The following is a 20,583-nucleotide window of genomic DNA, read 5'->3' as shown; positions in this document are numbered from 1 at the left end:
TCATTTGCTCATAGTGGTCCTTTAAATTCACTTTATTCATCTGTTAACCTTGTAAGTGGCCTGGTCATTATGGACCCATATAAGAGTTTATATTTAAGTGCTACCAAGAGGCATTGTCTCACACGTCCAGTCAAGGAAGTTTGTTGATTCTTGAAAGCTGAAGCCAAATGGGTAAAAAAAATATCTGTTTGATGTTTCTTACCTGGATCTGGGAACAGCTTTCTGCCCTTCATTTGATGACATAAAAGGGTGAGCAGAGTCACAGGGCAATCACAGATTTTTTAAGGGAGAACTGCATAAGGTGTGATATAGGGAAATATCTGGAATTCTGTAAATAATTCTTTGTCATTTCTGAATACTGATATAATCTATACAGAACTGTATGTTATGTACTGAGCTAAAATATAACCACAGCATGCCCTGGAACAGAAATGCATATAAACTATATACCTGTGCAAATCTATGTTTTAACAGTAGAAACTAGAACATGAAAGGGTTAACTTGTAAAATTTCAAGAAAATAAGTTTAAATTAAACTGCTTTATGATTGTGCTATAAAAGTTCTCTGTCAGTTTGTGTAGCAGACAGAATGTCGAGAGTTAGAAGTTTTTGTATTGTCTTAAAAGAGAAGTACTTGCTAGGTTTAAAATGTAAAAGTGTTTTATTGTTTTATGACTTCCATGATCTGCAAACATCTGAGAGATATGTATTTTTCACACAGAGATGTTAAATAATTCTGTTAGTTTCTGTTTTAGCCTGGGAACTGAAGTCAGGTGACAAAAGTGATATCATCCAAGCTAACCCAGCAGTAATATTAGATATTAATTTAAGAATTCTCTGAGAGAGAGACTGGACATTTTGTATATTGTCTTGGACCTAGGAAGAACATCCACTCATCATCATCTGCATTTGCCTTGCTGTAAGTAAAATTTAGGGCATAGTATCTATTTTATATATAGATAGGAATATAGCAAAGATTAGTTCAGATGTTTTTCTGTATTTATTTGAGACTGTCCTGCAATGTTGTTTTAATATATTTCCTGTGATTTTGAACTCTGAAGTTACTGCGGTGATTTACTGAGTATTGTCTTGTTCTTTTATTATTTATTATTAAATATATTGAAACCTATCTTTGTGGCTGATATTTGTGAGACATATTTAAGCTCTGAGAGTACTTGCATATGCATTTGGTATTTGGTACAGGCCAATCCTAAATAGCCTTACAACTTGGTCAGACTACCATTTGGATTAATATTAACATTACACAGTAGGATTGGACACCCTTTGTTAAGGACCTTAAAGGTAGCTGATAAGGGGTTCTGATGGCAGTGATAACTATCTTATAGTCTGGGCAGAAAGGGACATAGCAAGTAAACCTCTGCCAGTCTTTCCCAGGTGTGTGTGTGTGTGTAAAACAAACCATCAAGAGTGTGTGTGTGTGTGTGTGTGTGTGTGTGTGTGTGTGTGTGTGTGTGTGTGTGTGTGTGTGTGTGTGTGTGTGTGTGTCAACTACTTAGGCAGGGACATGAAGCTCTGGTTGGACAGAAAAAGTGATGAAGGACTTGGCTTGAAACCCTGGCTAAGGACTCAACTCTATAGTTGTGCCTGTGGGGAGTCTTATTGGAGATCTGGAGAAAGAGGGAGAAACCAGCCCCAGACTGACTATGGTCTCTGTGTGCTCTTAAGGGAAATTGTATTTTACTGTGTGTATACTTCTCATCCTCCCAGTGTGTACACCCCCCACTGTTGCCAGTGGTGAAGACTGAGGCTCCTTGATTACTGGTTTAGTGCAGGGGCATCACATAAGGCTAAACAAGAAAAACTAAAATCATAAACACAGATATGAAACCAACCTAAACTTAACAGCACAGGGATGATGAGGCAAATGCTTATAGACCTAGTCAATACCATAGCCTCAGAATTCTGGATCTAATGGAAATGAACAAGATCCTTATCCAAAAGCCTAGGTATACAACACAATAGTAGTCAAAGCAATATAAAACAAGTGCATATGCAAATATTGCCAAATATGCACACAGAAAAAAGGTATTTGATTCAACTAATATTCCTCAGAGGGAAGTACAGCACTGTGATAACCACTGACATATAGTCCTTCAACCTTAATGGGGATTGGCGAGCCACACAAGTGATGCAAGTGTAGTTTAGCAGGATGACCTGCATCTCTTTAACAGGAAACCACAATTTTAGGGGAAAGGCTTAAGTGCTTCAGTGGCAAGTATTTAAACTGTCAAAGACTTGGAGTTGATACTAAGCTTCAACAAAATCAAATGTCTCCCTTTCAAATATCTTAGCAACTGATGGCATAATCTTAAAGGATGGCAGCAAAACTGGAAGAAAATCAGTGGTGAGTAGGAACATAAGGCACTGATAATGAATAGATGGATAATGCAAAATAAATGGAAGACAATGAGCACCAGCCTCACACACTGGGCAAAGCCAACATAAGCTAGTTGCATACAGATAATCCTAATCGGAATGTAAACATCCAGGACAGGAGCCATAGATTCATCTGTGCAGTTATTTACATATACATAGAATTTGGCCATGAAACATTCCACATAAGGATGGAAGGGGCTTTTGAATTTAGCCAGATCATCACTCAGTTTTAGTTGATTAGCTTTCACAAAAATCTGTGAATACTAAAGTACTGTAAGACACTTCAGACTTCAGGGTTATGGTAAATGTGTTTAACTTGTGGTCTGATTTGGCCAGGAATGAAGTAATAACTGGTGGGGAGCAAAGGTGCTCCATATTACTAAGGACTGAGTCCAGGATCTTATCACCCCTTGTTAGGGCGTGCACTAATTGGTTCAGGGAGTTTGCATTGTTGAAGTCCAGAAATCTCTGGGTATACATTTTTGAGGATGTATACATCTCCCAGTTTATGGGAATCATAGAAGTCACCCAGGAGAATTGTGTTTGGATTAATACATATATCCACATCCAGAAAACAGGAATATATAAATGCATATTTTCAAGGACATAAACATTATAAAATATATGTCTGGGGAAAGTTCTGGGTATAATAAATGAGTAGACAATGCAAAGTCCTGATTCTTCTTCTTCCTCTTTTCCTCCACCAGACCTTTTTATATGCTCTCTCTTCTCTTGGGACCCCACATTCTCCTTCTTCTCTATACACCTGGCTTATGCCCTGCTCAGAAATCCTGACGTCGAATTAGCAGACAGGTCAATACACAGAGTGTAGTAAATGAAAATCACAGATGTCCAATGCTATTATCAGCAATAGGGATGTTGAGGATATTATATGTTCAGATTATTGTGAGAATGTCCCACTGGTTGGATTTACTAGCAGTTCCACTCTTGATACAACAACTTACTTCTGTACTTGTATACAAGGAGGAATATAGAAAGGACACACTCTCTTATTTGTTGTGAGGTGTCCTAAAACATAATTTGGAACTCAAGGTTTAAAATGGTGGTCACGATAGTGGCACGTGAGGTTTCTTTCTTTAACCATGCAGTGGCTTTGGTATTGATCACATCATTTAGGAGGTACTAGAGGTGCAGGCACCTGCAAAGGTGGGGACAGAGAGGAAGGTGCTGAGCTCTTACTCCAACAAGGAATGTTCTTTGTGTGTTCTACCACTGATATTGTCCATTTTAAGTTATATAGCATTTAACTGATATGTTTCTGAGATTGACTTATTTTTGATGCTTGCATCCCCTTTAGCGATGTGTTGTCAGCGATTCTACAACAGTAAACAAGCAGTTCTAATCAGAGGTGCAACTATGACTTTTTTGAGTTGTATACCTACTACCGGAATATAGTCCACACCCCAGCTAAGTGTACTTCTCCCCATTTACAATGTGCAGCGCATGTTTACACAGCAAACTTATGTTAAAAAAGTCCTGAAATCACAGGTTTGAGAAGATAAAAATACCAGTAATCAAATATTCTGAAAAAGCTTCTCAACAAAATATATAACTTAACTAAACAAAAACATAGAATTCCGCATTTTTGTTTTTAATTTAAAGTCTGTCATAGCCTGTTGCACAAAATAAGTACATTATTTAAAAAAAGTGCATGCTGTGTCATGGTTCTTATTCTCACTTCTTACGGAGGTAACCATTGGCAAACTGTTACACAGTTTTTAACTTGTAAAGGCGGAAGAATATAGCATTAAGTATAAAGGTTTCATTAAGTGAATAATAGAAGGCAAAGATTCTTGGGCATTGATGAAAGGGCAGAGAGGAAGAAGGGGCAAATAACTGTTATATAAAGTCCTTAACCGCCAGGGCAGTCATCATTTCCTTCTTTCTTTCCTTCCTTCCCTCCCTCCCCCTATCCTTCCCTCCCTCCCCCTATATATATAATAATCACAGCAAACAAGTGAACTGAATTATAGAACTGAATGCTGGCACAATTGGATTTACATATATAGTCATTCTGTAGTCCTAATAGATGAGAGATGCATGACTGGTCTGTGGACTATAGCTGATAAAACTTTAATGCTCATGATACTTGGCAACTACAGGCATGACTGACTCAGTTTGTTACACAAATGGGTGTATTTCTTTCCCATGATCTGTTTTCAGACAGGACTGCCATAATGCAAGCTTGTCCAGTGATGCAGAGATGGAATGTCTCTCTGCACTACATAATCAGGCATTTAGTAGAGAGCTAGATGACTGAGAACTGGCCACACTGAGGACAAGCTAAATGGCCTTTGACCAGGTTTTCTCCTTCTATGGTGGCAAAGGAACAGATTGAGATACTGTGTGCCAGTTCTGTGGTACAGGCAAAGCAGCCTGGCACTGACTGCCTTCCAAATACCTTTGGAATTATGCAGCAACATACAGTGCAATACATGTATAAGACAGTGCATGTGACACAATATAATGCGTCTCTGCACTTACATGTTCCCCCCACTCTTCTTCACTGAACTATTACACATATTTGTTGAATATGGTATGACAAGCCAGTCTACTTTTGACCAATGACTCTCAAACATCTATTGAAAATGAAGGATTTTCAGGGCTTGTGGGAGTATCATCTGAAATCAGAGAGCATGACTCCCTCTGCCCCACCCCTCAAATGCTAAAACTGCAGTGGTGTTTTGGACTGCAAACCATATGCAATGCAATGAAATTCATTTTTGGAAAAACAATCACCAGGGTAATGTTAAATTTTGACAAGAACAAGCCTTTTCAATGCAGCTACAATAGCACCGATGAGAGCTCTCTGAACTGAAGTGCACCACATCATGCATAGATGATAACTAGGCATTAAAATGGGGGCTTAGCAGGACCTTTCTCATGGCAGTTTCCAGGTGGTAGTCAGTCTGAGATCCCTACTGACCAATAAGCTTCCTTTAAACTTTAAAACACAGTTAAATGTGGCTCAAAGCATGTATGCAACGATCGTCACACTAGTGGGATTACAGGCAGCTAGTTGCTTGGATCACTTGAGCTTATGTCCCAATTACTTGAGAACAGCAACTTCAATTGCAAGTATTTGTCGCTGGTTCCTAGTTTGTTGGTTCACATATGAGTGAGATCATAGCGCTCATCTATTACTGTTTTCTGTGTGGTTTGATCTTGCAACCTGCCTGAGAAAGAGCGAGACGGACTTTACACCACCTGTTAATAACTGCTCTTTCTTTAATGTGCAGCAAGCATGGAGTGAGAATAATAAAGTAACAGGGTGTTGGAGCTAAAGTCCTCACACAGAAAAGCAGAATGTACAAAAATATTTCTGTTTTACATTTGGTCATATTATCATGGCCTTAAGTTACACGTATTATTAGACTGTGCTCACCCTAGCTTAAAACTTAAGAGATGCTGCTACTGGGCTACAAACATTGAAGATAATAGGGACCTCCACTTTGTATTGGTTCTGTCTTCTACTGCTGCACCATAGGGGAAACTCTTGCTCATTTAGGAACCTATGATTATCTTGTTGTATGCATTATTGCCTAAAGTATGTTCTCAGAGAAATGGGGCATGAAATGCAGAAGATGCTTAACATCCCTATTGTGTGGATCAAAGTCTTTAGATTAGGGTGAAGGGGAGAGCCCTTTCCTTTTGTGAGCAAATATATCCTGTGGGTAACTTGTGGATTACCCTTGGCTAGTTGAAAAAGGGAGAACCAAAGCTGTTGGGTTCAAAAGGGTGTCACCAACATCCATTTGGACTGCCTTTCTAAATTTTCAGGAGGACCTTTAGAATGAGTGAGAAGGGAGAAAAGCAACAGAGGAATTTCTTTTTCTTTTTCCATTTAAAAGAGAAGGCATCTGTTCTTCAGGCTTCTTTGCAAGGGAATCAAGTGCAGCAGTGTCTGGTGTGTTTGTTTAAAGGGGAGGCAAAAAATCTGTCCACGGAGTTTGGATGGACCTCTTGGTTCAACGTGTATTTGTGAGGGTCTATCAAACTAGTAATCCAGAAGCAAAACAACAAACTTGAACAGTAATGCCACCAACACTTCAATGGAAAAACGATACCAATGAACAGCTCCAAAAACACTAGCTAGACTCAGAAATAAAATACTTTACTAAGCAAAGATTAAGAGCTTTCATCAGTATATATCATAGACTTCATCAGAATTTATAAAATCCCACCATTATCAATTTAAATATCCCTCAATAAAAATCACATGACTGAACACAGCAAACATAAACGTACATAGTAAGAGTGTCACTCTCCACAAATAAAAAACAATTTCCAATACAGTTTTGCCAATGTTCAAACAAATAAAGCATGAAAACACTAAAAAACTTAAAAACAAAAACTATATCTATTGTGCCTAAAAGGTGTAAATACATTGAGATAGTCATAGGCCATGTTGGTCTATTAAATGTCATAAGAACGAAGCCTCAAAACACTAGCGATATTATTCTTCAAATTTGTGAGGGTCTGCCTTGGATCTGCTCAAGTAGTTTGCCACTGAGTTTTAGTCTGAGGGGATGTATACAGCCTGAGGAAAAAGGTTATGATAATGTGGGATGAATAACTCAAGTCCTCAGACTCTGTATAAGAATTAATGTCTTCTTCACAGGAGGACTCCCTCTTTCTTTTATGAGGTGTAGGAAAAGAAGCAAAATGAGGGGACTGCAAAGCAACGACCCCTTTCAGTCAGTGTTGATAGGGGGACACTATTCTATGTTTTGTGTGTTTCTGGCATTACTGATGGACTGTAATCCTTAATGGTTTACTAGAAAATCAAGAATTTTACAAGGACAGTGCGTAATATCAGGAATAGACAGTAATCTGTTTTGTTTGTATCCCTTATTGCTGATAGGGACACCACTGTAAGAACTGACACCAATGTCCAAATCTACACCAAAGCACTATACGAGAATTTATATAGATGCATAGAATCAGGAATACCTAACAGGACAAAATCATCCTCCGCAAGGAAGAGTAAACCTGAATGGTGAACATCTGCAATAAATAAACTATACAACAAAAAGAAAAAAAAACTGCTGTCCAGGACCAAGCAGGTGCAGGTGCCCAACTGGAAGCAATCTCTCCTTAGCCTGAACAAGCGACCAGATTTGTGTCACAGAGACTCCCCCATATGTGGAATAGATTCCCCCTCCACATCAAGTAGAGTACCTCATTACCCCTTTTTAAGCGCAACCTGGATAACTGGATGGGAAACAGAAAATACACCCCTTTGATTCCACCTGTGTCCCTGTTGGACAGGGGCTTTGCGTGCTGACTTGTCTAAACATGGGCTAAACTCTTGGCTAGGCTTATAAGGGCCTCAGGACCAAAAGCCTAGTAACCTCCTATGATCCTATGCTCCATGTTTTGTGTGCTTCTGGCATTGTTGATTAACTGTAATCCGCAGTAATCTACTGGAATGTTAACAAAAAAAAACAAGGGACCCATCAAAATATGAGGGATATGAGTTTATGTGTTCTTTTGCTTTACTGTTCTTATTAAAGAACAGCACATTTGTAAAAAAAGTGCTACCTAAAATAACAACCCTATCCAAATGTACTGTGCTTATTTGTTGCCATTAGAGTAGCTATGGCAAGGCAAAAGGGAACAACTACCCTGGGGATATTACTGGCTGATCCAAATTGCTCTTTAGTACATTTGCAGTCACACCTGAGTACTCTTGTTTACCTTTGTGGAATAAACTGTAGCAACCACTTGCTACATTTATAGCAAGCAGTTTGATACAGTTAAAAAATATTTCTTTGGTTCATCTTTTATTTTTAATGAAAATCTGAGTGCTGTAGTGCTCCATGTGGGGTATAAACTATAGCAAATGTTTACTACATTTGTACCTGACCACTGAGAGATGGGGCAGGAAGGAGGGGTGCATGTATAAGGGTCATACTTTTTTTTGCTCTTCAAATGAAGAGCTGGAGAGGCATAGCGCCAATATGGGAATCAACTCCATGCCCTAAAGAAGCCAACTGCGTCTCTGCTTATTGCATAATATTTTTTACAGTGTTACAAAAATTTTAGACTCATCTTTCAAGTAAGTATAAATCTCTGTATGTCACATTTATTAGGTTTAGAGCCTGAGGTGTATTCTCTGTGTAGTACTCCTATAAAGACTTACATTTCTCTGAATTTGTACAGAGCTGATAAAACAGAGTTAATCTCCTGGCTGTGTTGGATTGTATAACCATCTGATATATAAACTGATAAGTATATTTTTTGCACTTCTTTTGTACTGTACAGCAGCTATATATTTGCTTTGTTGTTCGTGTCCTGTTTTGTCTGCACTGTTTGTTTCTCAGGGTAGTTCACTAGCTAGTTTCAGATGGGGGATTGACTTTGCTTTCATCTGAACCAGCCCACCTTAGGTGCCTAGCTATTAGCCAACACTCTTGTTTTATCTGATAGCCTGAGATGTATTCTCTGTGTAGTACTCCTACAAAGACTTACATTTCTCTGAATCTGTGCAGAGCTGATAAAGCTAAGCTAATCTCCCAGCTGTATTGGATTGTATATATATTTGCTTTGTTGTTTGTGTCCTATTTTGTCTGCACTGTTTGTTTTTCCTGTCATCCCACCCAAGTGTTGTTGTAGTCTTAAACTTGGTGGATTTGGAATTGCTCACCCCTGCTGTTAATTTGATTTTGGACACTCCTCACAGTCCCATCTCATTTGACCACTCATCTGAGTGCAGTAAGATCATTTGGGTAGGGCTATCCCCTTAGTCCCTTAATCTTGTACTATCTTCTGTTTCCTCCATCTTTGCTAAAAAATACACTTTATTCAGCTGCTTTTACTGTAATTGTGTTCTTCCTACTTTATTACCTTATTTTTGCTGTGTGCTCTTAAGTGTTCAAGAGTTTTTATTCTGCTGCATTTATTACTGCTTGTTATAAGCCTGATTAAATTTATCTGCTATTCTAGCATCTTATTTTGGTTTTAGCACGTGTGCTTCAAGCCAGTTACTTTACATTTAAAAAGGTTCCTGTGGTCTACACTCTTGTGGACAACCCTTATCAAAACCCTCTATCCATAAGTCCACCTAAGCATGCAGAAGACTATGACTGGACAATTCCCATCAGTTTTTCCTGCCAGACTGGTCGACATGAGCATACTGAGACAGTGTAGCAACTGCCTCATGTTTACTGATAGCCCTCTTCTCCTAGCACATACTTCTACTTGTGAGAAATGCATGTATATCAGTAACCTGGAGTCCATGGTCTCTCATGCCACAGCCAGTACTCCTAACAAAGAGGAGATTGCCAGCACAAACACCACACCATGCACATCAGATTGCCAAGCACAACACACACACACCTATGTAGAGTTCCTCAATAAAACCTTACCTAAACAGCAGAGACTTCCAAAACACACATGCAAACACTACACACACAACACCAAACAGATCACACACAGCAGACAACACACCAGTGTCTCACAAACACAGCCCGTAAGGTAAAACAATAAACCATCACAACCCATAAGACATAATAATAAACCAAACATACTAGTCATTGGTGACTCAATTGTGAGACACACCAATGTTCCCCTCAGCAGGCTCAACAAGAAAAAGGCCACAGTCAGTTTTCTGTCTGGTGCCAGAATCCACCACATCATGCACGCACATAAGTCTCTGCACAACAAGTACAAGTACAACTCTGTCATTGTCCATGTCACTGTTAATGACTTGAGACGTACCTCCCTGGACTACATGAAGAGAGACATGAGTCTCAAAGTATGTGTCCCATGCAGGTACGACCCTAGCCCAAAGCAGCATCCTACCTTCACTAAGAATGATACCACAATAAAAACAAAAAATAATTGACTTCAACAATTGGCTTAGTTTCTGGTGTCATTCTGAGGGGATCCAGATCCAGTATCTGTCTGCCTGGGATGACATGTTACACAGGTTTCAATGCTTTGCCAGAGATGGCCTCCACCTGTCACCACTGGGATTCTGGATCCTGGCCAAGGCTTTTGCCTCCCCCATTGTGCCTTTTTAGGCAATGTCCCAAAGACAAATCTTCCAACATAAAAGATCTGTCAAAAAGCAAACTGAAGGTCATGCTGCTTAATGCCAGAAGTCTTAACATGAAAATGCACTCACTGGAGGCTCTCCTTGCACTGGAAGATGCCAATGTCTGTGCAGTCACAGAAAACTGGTTCAGGGCTGCAGAGATCACCCCTACCTTACCAGGCTATACCTCATTCCACACATTCCGACCCCAAACTGAGGTTGGGAAGACTAAGGGTGATGGAGTCTCTATCTTCATTAAGGACAAGCACACCTCCAGACTGGTTTGCCAGCATGATGCACTGGAACTACTTCAAGTGCAACTGACGTTTGGCAAGACACCCATCCAAGTTATAGCCAGCTACAGACCCCCCCCTCATGACTCAGGATACCCATTCCTCTTACCTGGATCTACTTGACTCCATTAAGGTGCCCCCTAATACCCTGATCCTTGGTGACTTCAACTATCCCACCATAAACTGGGTGAACTTTTCCTGCACTAATGCACTCTCAACGATTCCCTGACTTCATCATTTCTAATGCACTAGACCAGCTTGTTTCATCCCCTACAAGGAAAGATAACATTCTAGACTAGGGTCTCACCAAGATGGGTGACCGCTGCACCACTCCCATAGTATGTTCTTCCCTGGTGAGATCAGATCATCGGACTGTCTCATTCAAAGTTGCTATCCTATCCAACCCCCCTAAGCTAAAAAACTTCTCAAAAGCTGAGTACAACCTCCTAAAAGAGGGTATCTGTAGCTTCATATGACCGGCCCCCTCAGAGGATGCAGGCAATCATGCTAAATAGTACACCAATGCAGTATACAAGCACCTGTAAAACTGCATAGACTCAGCCATACCATATAGAACTAAAACCTGCTCCTCAAGGAAACACAAATCTGTTTGGTAGACATCCTCTATCAACAGGTTTTACAACAAAAGGAAGAAACTGTTGTCCAAGGGTAAAAAGGAACATATTCCAAATTGGAAAAACTCCTTCCTTAACCTCAACAAGCAAATTAGATCACTAGTGAAAGCCTTCAAAGTCAATTATGAATCAAAACTAGCTTCCGAAACAAAGGGAAACCACAAAGCCTTCTTCAGTTCTGTCAGGAACCTCCATGGCAAAGCCCAGGTTTGTTCTGAATTAGTACTTAACAGTATCATTTCCACTGATCCTGTTGACTTAGCCAACCTGCTAGCAGATAGGTTCAGCGGAAAGTTAACCCCCCAGTCCCCCCAAAGGCTCTTTTGACATCCCCAATACTTGTCCTGCACCTCACATCTCCATTTGTCAAGTGGTAAAGGCCCTTATCTAAGGCAAAGAACAGCTTCCATGGGACCTGATAGTATCCCAGGCTGTATTCTGCACCATCTCCAGCAAGAACTGGCTTTGCCAATGAGCACCCTATTCAACCACAGCCTAAGTACAGGCTTCATTCCAGCAGAGTGGAGAACTGCCATTGTCATCCCCTTGAACAAAGGTGGTGCCACTACTGACCATGGAAACTATTGCTCTATTAGCTTGATAAGTCTGATCTGTAAAGCCATGGAGTGTATTATTATGGATCTCATAAACAAGGACACAGGCAATCTCCAAGCACTTGACCCCATCCAGTTCGGATTCGTCAAGGGCAGATCTTGCATGTTGAACCTGGTTGACTTCTTTGTGACTGTCACCAAGACCTTGGATAAGGGAAAGTCAGTACATACAGCTTACCTTGACCTGGCCAAGGCCTCTGACACAATCCCCCACTCAGGCATCATCGAAAAGCTAATACAATTTGGCATAAATCCCTGTCTCATAAAGTGGGTGGCCAACGGGCTCACTGACAGGACCCTCAAAGTCAAAATAGGCACCTCCACGTCCAATAGCAGACCTGTCATTAGTGGAGTTCCCCAGGGATCTGTCCTGGGACCCCTACTGTTGGCAGCTACTTCTCAGAGGTCCAGGCAAAGACAAAAGGCCTGGGGCTGACCAAGTTTGCGGATGACTGTAAGTTGGGTTCTGTCATTGACTCCCCAAATGATGTTAACATATTACAAGAGGGTCTCACAGCAGCTAATGACTGGTGCCAAAGTCATGGCCTCAAGCTAAATGCAAAAAAATGTATCATCATCTCATTCAGCAAAAACATAGCCCCTACTGATTACCACATCAACGGCAACCCGCTAAGCACACAACCTGCAGTGAGAGACCTAGGCACAACCTCACATTCAACTATCAGGTAGTGGCAGTGGTCAGAAAAGCCTTTTACTTGGTTCATTTCATAAGTAAAGGGATTGCATCCAGAAAAAAAGAGGTTATTACCTCTCTATACTCCTCCCTCATTAGAACAATAATTGAGTATAATGCCCAGTTTGGTATGCACCTCTCCACACATCTGCACCAACTAGAAAGGCCACTGAAATACCTCATAAAGAGAATCCATGGCCTACAACACCTGTCCTATGTGGACAGGCTCAAATCACTATCACTCTATTCAGTATCATACAGATTGCTCAGGAGTGATCTGTGTCTCACCTACAAGGCAATTTAGAACTCTGCCCTATTAGAGATGCTCCATATCCATAAGTCTAACTCCTCATGCATTACCCACTTGAAAGGCCTGAATCTAATATGCAACATCAACAAAACCTGCTGGAGAGACAGGTTTGTCTCCCAGAGGCTGCCCTGTCTATGGAACAGACTTCCCATACATGTCAAACAGAGCATCTCGCTGACCCTCTTCAAGCGAAATCTTGATGGGAAACCATAAATTTCTCCCAGGGGTTCCACCTCTGTCCCTCATTGACAGGGCTGACAGGTGCTGACTGAGGTTTTTTTTGGGGGATAAACACTTGGCTAGGCTTGTAAGAGCCCCAGGGATATTACCCTGGTACTTCCTATAATCATATGAACAGAAGCACCGTGCTACTGCTATAGCATTCTAAGCAGGAGGCAAACACACCACTCCATTATCACAGAGTTTCTAAACTGCCCTACTTAATTTCTGAAATGGGCATGGTCCTCAACTTTGTATAACATTCCCCGAGGTTGCACAAGCAAGAACTGTGAGTAGCCACTATGGGGATTTGCTAATCAAGCCAACAGTTTATTTCAGGCCAATGATCCCACATTGCACCTTCTACTTCAGCAACAATTTTCCCAGGATTATCATTTGTATTACTGTCTGCTTTACCTTAATATGGTCCAATAGTATCAGCCTGTCATGTTAATCAGGAACTGAAAATTTCCAGTAAAGAAGGATGGTGACTCAGTAGTTAAGTTTCCTGGATTGGATACTAGTCAGTAAGAACCCCCAGTCATATATAACAGGCTGCTTATCAGATAGCCTCAGTGATCACTCCCCAACATTCCTACTCAAAAAATACCTGTACCAAGCTAAACCTGTCATCTATCGTCAAATACGTAAAAAAATAAACTTTAACCCACTCACATTCATCTCATCCCTCAAATAATGTAACTGGCATGCTCTAAAGTACCTCAGTCTAGATGATGCAGTTGAATTTTTTAATTCTACCTTCCTGAACATCCTTAATTACCATGCCCCCATAAGATTTTCCAGAACCAAAGCACAACCCTCCCCATGGCTACAGGAAAACCACTAAGTCAGAAATGAAAAACAGGGATAAAGCCTGGGAGCTCTGGCGCAAAACCAAAACCCCCGCAGCTAGACAGAAATTCCTAGAACTACGCAACAGAGTCAAAAAGCTAATAAAACGGGACAAATTCCAATACTACCAGTCTGCCCTAGACTCCTCACAACACAGCCCCAAACAATTCTGGTCCTCCATAAACTCCACCCTCTACCCAGGTAAAATCAGTACCCCTCCTCCTAACATCCCTCACTCCTCAGAAAATATTGCTACCTCATTCAACACACACTTCACCCAAACCATACTATCACTAGCTAAACAACACAACCCCCCTCCCCTCCAACCCACACCTTCAACTAGTAATCTCCCACTGCCTTCTCTTTTTCTCCTGTACCTACCTCCAACATAAAAAACTCTTAACTAAACTTAAACCCACCAAATTAGCAGCAGACAACCTCCCAAGTGAATACCTACAAATCGCAGCTGATGCTCTGGCCTACCCAGTATCCATCTTGATTAACCGATCTCTGTCAGAAAGTTACGTTCCCACATTGTGGAAAGTCTCACATATAATTCCCCTCCACAAAGGCAGACCCTCTGCAGAACTAACCAATTACTGCCCCATAGCTATTCTCTCTCCACTCTCCAAAATACTAGAGAGATGCATACACTCTCAGGTCTCACACTACCTCCTTACTAACAACCTCCTTTCCAGTACTCAGTATGGTTTCCGACCAAACCATAGCACCACCACTGCCTTACTCTCCTTTACTAATACTATCCTTCAGCATAAAAACAATGGCTATCTCTCCTCTGCTACTTTCCTAGACCTATCTAAAGCATTTGACATGGTCCCACACAAACAACTTATCTCTGTCCTCAATAACCTATCCTTCTCACAATCAGTCACCAACTGGTTTCAGAGTTACCTGTCTGACCGCCAACAATCTGTTGTATGGCAGAATGACATATCTCCCCAACTACCTGTCTCCATAGGGGTTCCCCAAGGATCCATCCTTGGACCCCTACTTTTCTCTGTTTACACCAATAATCTAGCCTCTGCTACCAAACATGGCACACTCATCCAATACGCAGATGACTCAACCATCATCTGCTCAGCCCAGTCCCTACCCAAACTGCAAAAAGTCACACAGGAAGCCTTTTCCTCTGTTGAAACATGGTTATCCGATGCCCAATTAATACTCAACCCAAACAAAACTAAACTACTCAGCTTCCAACCCACCAAACATACTCAAAACAACTCTCACTTTAACATCACAGCAAAAGACAACACCACTATATACCCAACTGAACACACCAAATTGCTAGGAGTGGAAACAGACAATAAACTAAAATGTGACATTCACATATCCATGACCATAAAAAAAGTCCACAAAAACTAGGAGCATTATATAGAAATAAACAATTTCTCACCAAAGCAGCAAAGATTTCAATAGCAAATTCCCACCTTATCTCCACCCTACTTTATGCCTCTCCAGTATATACTAACCTAAGGCAATGTGATCTAAACAAGCTAGAGACCTGCTACAACAAAATCGCCAAATTCGCCACAGGGGCATCCTACCGTAGTCACCACTGTCTCTCACTTGCTGAGCTGGGCTGGCTTGAACTCCCTCACCTCCTTCAGTGGTATCAACTCTCACTCGCGCACAAACTAGTAAACCATCCACTAAATGTCCCATCCCTCCAGAATCTACTCCAACCCTATCGCACCACCAGACCACTAAGATCCAGCAACAAAAATCACTTGCAGATCACTAAAGCTAATAACTCTGCTGGTGAAGCACTATTCTCTTGCGCCATAGCCAAATTATGGAACTCACTCCCACCCACAATTACCTCTGTACCATCATGCACCAACTTCAAAACTTTATTAAAAGCGCACCTAAAAACATGCTGGCTATGCCCTTGCAACTCCCACTCTAATATCATCCACCCCATCCAACTACTACCTTTTTTTCACCTCCACTAACTACCTTGATGATAGCAAGCTCAGATGCTCATAAGCCTAGTACTTATTATATAGCAGGAACTTCTCATTGTTACATTTGTTAATGCCTGTTATGTACTTCACAGATAAAGATTCTAGTTGTCTACTGATGTACTATGTTCTTCATCTGTAAATATGTTGTAAGTAATTTCTATGTTAAATTGTTAATTGCTATGTAATCCAATGTAACTACTGTCTGTTTATTTTACTGTGGAGCTTTCTCCCCAGGCCTCCGCTGAAAATGGACCCACATCCAGTCGGACACTCCCGGTCAACAAATTTAAATAAATAAATAAATAAATAAATAAAGTTTCTACCTCCCATCTCCACAGTCTGATGTATAGTCTTGATTTCTAGTCACTGTCTATATAGAGTCTATATATTGCCACTGTCATATGAGTTTTTTCCAGTTAGTCTGGTTTTATATCATACCCTGTTGGATGACTGTATACCCTAAATTGGTGATACACATTGCATTTATCTTTGCCTCTGTGGCCCCAGGCATGGTTGGAAATAGGTCTTAAAAGGATCATATTGCTTACCCTGTTAAGGAATAAACCAGATTAGAAACTTATAAAACAAAAATTACAATAATGCTATAACCACATACTCACTCGTATTTTGTCATAATAGCAGTTGCTGAGTTCTTCTATATCCATCTCAAGTATCACAGCACGAACGATGTAGTCAACACTCACTGTTATCGTCCATACATAATTGGCATTGTTCGGATAGTTTCTTGGCCAGAGTGCTGAAGCTACTTCTCCTGAGGTGCCCACAATTTCATTTCCATACACTATGAAGACAGAAACCAAGATCAATATAATGTACACCTTATGCTATCTGACATTATCAACATACAGTATAACATGCATATAATATGCATTATTTTATTAGCAGGCTAAACGTCTAGAAATTATTAGCTAAAGTTTGTCGGTAAGAGCAATATTGTTCTAAGACACCATCAGATGAGATTCATATAAAGTGTAGTGCAGATATCTGTTGTGGTTGATTTGAATAAAGTCACATCATTGCTTAATAATTAGTAAATTAATTCATTCAAATGGTTGCTGAGTAGATAAACAGATGCAAAGTCTACTAGCTACACGCTGTACAAAAGAAACTATAAAATGCAATGACAAAATTACAAAAAAAAAATGCTTAAGTTTCATTTTACTAAGAAAACATGAAAAGCACAGCTGCATTTAAACCTTTAAGGATTGAGATAGCTGACAGACTTAATGGCAGAACATAAATGAAAAATATTTAGCAAATAATAAATAAACAATTCTGGAAATGTTTCCCTTGAAATGCTGTGACAATCTGGCATCATATAATATTAATACAATCATGTTTCTGGATTTTTTAAATTTTTGTATTATTTTTATAATATGATTATTTCATAAAAATACTTGAGTAGATGGAAATGTCTCACCTACATGCGAAAACCATGTTACATCTACTCTAGAAATCATTCATTACATAGATTTATAGTGCTACTAGGAAGGAGGAAAAATGGATAAGGAACCTGATGAAAGTGGAATACATAGGCCAGAAACAAAATGCCTTATTTGCAGGTGTTATGCTATGGCTAGAGCTAGATAACCAAAATAAGGAAATGGACAAAGCCTACAATAGCTTGGGGAATAAGATAAATTAGATGGGGTAAGGGTGGGCAATAACTCAGGCAGCTATGGCTAAGAGTGGACAACAGGAGCAAAAGATGAGTTGAGATATTTGATGTGTGGGTAAGGCTTAAGTAGTGATACTCCTATGCAGCGTCCATAACCATCCATTTAAAAACCTTTTTGAGAAGTGTTTGGAATCTTGAAACCAGAGCAGGTAAAACTTTCTATGGGTCAGCATTTACTGGTAAGTACAGTGACACTTTTCCCAGGGGGAAAAAATAGTTTCAGAAGTGTAAGATACCGTTAACAGTTCTTACTTGACCAGAGAGTTAATCTTGGTTACTGCAAAAACTGCATGAGAAAGAAAGAAAATACTAATTTACAATCCAAAATCTCTAAAATGGGGCATTGTTTTTCTCTTTCTTTGTTCAGACAGTTAAAGTTCCACGCACAACAGACAAAGAAAAGTTTGTGGTGACCACCATATATCACTGTCTTTCTCTCTGCATTTTCTAGGATCTTTTTACTCCTCTGTTGACAATAGAGCCTTCCTCTGATTGGACTCAAGCCCCTTTGTTCTGTCATGCTAGATATCCCCAGTGCATAAGTGAGAGTCATTCAGAGGGCCATTCCCACAGAAACAAAGATGGTTTGTCCCCCAGTGGCATCCCAGCAATGAGGACATGTGTGCTTGGTACTGTTTCCTGGCATCCCAGCAATGAGGACATGTGTGCTTGGTACTGTTTCCTGGCATCCCAGCAATGAGGATGTGTGTGCCTTCTACCAGTTTTCCCTTATGCTGTCAGGCAGTCAACCTGCATCACTGTGGTGGTCCATATGCAACTGCACACTCCTGTGTACATGCAATAAAGGCTACCACCAATGATTCTTTCTGGCTAAACACTCATCCCAGACTGTCTTTTGTATCACTGTCTCTCCTACTAAACTGTGGCATTGGACAGTCCTGATAATTCCCACCACCAGGATGGGTGCATCTCATGCTAGCTCTAGTGGACATCTATGCTAATAAATCAAGCTAGGACACATGAGTCATGGTCAATGCTTTATCCCTCCATGCTAATGGGGTTGGCTTTTGTCTCTGCAGTTTGATCAGAAATTTATTTTGTGTGAGCAAATAAAAAGAAGTTATGTAGTCACCATAGCGTTCCATCTGTGTTGTCCATTTTCATTCTTCTTCAACAAATTGGTTTGGAGCCAATTCTTGGATATGACTTGGCCATTTTCTAAAGATTCTAGGATGCGACTCTTGACCTCCTCCCTTACCCATAATGCCCCTGACCACCACAATACCTCAGATTGAGTTTGCTGCTATTATATGCATTATAATGAGAAAATACAATAACAATGCTATGGCAGAAAAGTGATAGCTGAAAGACCAGGAACTCAAACAGGGACTATGGTTACTAACAAAAATTCTGTTAGGTCTCTCCCAAAGTCATGGACAGGGGGAAGGAGGGAGGGAAGTTGAGGAAGAATGAAAATGGACAACACAGTTAGACCATTATGGTGAGTACATAACTTCTTTATCTGATGTGATTTTCATTCGTTCCACAATGAATGGGACAGAGTCCCCAGGTACCGTAACCTTGGGTGGCCCTCATGGAAGGATGTTCCAGAGAACCACAGAACCAAAGGCAGCTCTATTTCTGGAGATGATGTCCAATTTATAATGAGCAATAAAGGTATGGGTAAGAGACCAAGTGGCAGCTGCACAAATATAATCAATATAGGCTCTTACCCAAAAGGCAGCCAATATAGACCTGGTTGAATGCACTTTTGGTTGTCTTGGTAAGATTGTGCCTCTCAAGGAATAAACATAAGAAATACAATCTGTTATCCATCTAGCCGGTGTAGTTTGTGAAACTAGTTTTCCCAATTTTTTACTAGTAAAGGATACAAATAATTGATCAGTTTTTCTCAATTTCTGGGTCCTGTGAAGGTAAAAATGAAGTTGCCTATGTACATCAAGAAGATGAAGGGTATATTCTCCTTTGCTTTCAAATTTGGGGAAGAATACAGGCACATTGATGATTTGATTGATACTGGTTTCACAGGCAACTTTTAGTAAGAAGGAATCATTTGTGGTTAAAGTAACCCTGTCTTTGTGAAATATCAAATATGGTGGTTTGGAAGATAATGCTTAGAGTTCAGATACTCATCTTGCAGCAGTTATAGCCACCAGAAAGACAGTTTTCAAAGAAAGAAACTTGAGATCTACTTTAGCTGATGGTTCAAAGGGAGAAAGTACTAAGGTTTGCAAAACCATAGTGAGGTCCCAAGGTGGAGTAGGATTCTTTATTGAAGATCTAAGTAAAAAGATATCCTTAAGAAAGGCCTTACATAATTTAGATGACGCTAAAGGAAAAGCATTCTCTCCAAGATGATAGTTTAAGATGGCTACTAACTGAACCTTAATAGTTGAAAAACTTCTCTGCGTTGAAAAAATGAGGCCAGGACATTTAGAACAGCTGGAAGCGGGGTGGTAAAGGGATCTAACTCTGATGAGCCCAAAAGAAAACTCTTTTCCATTTACTTTTGTAAATTTTCCTAGCTGAAGGTTGATAAGAAGAGACCAGAATTTTTCAAACTGGGGAGGAAAGTCTAGAAAGCCTGCATTAACTGGGAAAACTACTCATATACCAATACACTTGCCCAACAATTCCTGGAATTCATTAATTCCAATGCCCTGGATCAGCTCGTTCTTACCCCTACTAGAGGTAGCAACATCCTTGACCTGGTCATTATTAATATGGGCGACCGTTGCTTTACACCAGTAGTCAACTCCTTCCTAGTTAGAACAGACCACAAACTAATCACCTTGGAAATCCACATTCCTCCCACCCACCCAACCCCCTGGAAAGGTAA

The 20,583-nt window shown here is 40.3% G+C and overlaps 1 protein-coding gene across 1 annotated transcript in view; it reads right to left on the bottom strand.

The window, feature by feature from the left end:
* LOC122792709 (cubilin-like) overlaps positions 1-20,583 on the bottom strand; it is a 3,134,001-nt gene that overhangs the window by 1,207,535 nt on the left and 1,905,883 nt on the right. The window contains exon 38 of the mRNA XM_044060295.1: positions 16,684-16,865. Within this exon, the coding sequence (XP_043916230.1) occupies positions 16,684-16,865 (182 nt within the window). The remainder of the gene's footprint in view (positions 1-16,683; positions 16,866-20,583) is intronic.

Source organism: Protopterus annectens, chromosome 2.part0 (genome assembly GCF_019279795.1).
Source record: "Protopterus annectens isolate FY-2018-M chromosome 2.part0, PAN1.0, whole genome shotgun sequence".
In the NCBI taxonomy this organism is placed as follows: Eukaryota; Metazoa; Chordata; order Ceratodontiformes; family Protopteridae; genus Protopterus; species Protopterus annectens.
Note: the sequence above shows the minus strand (reverse complement) of the source record. Positions and strands in the feature narration are given on the sequence as shown.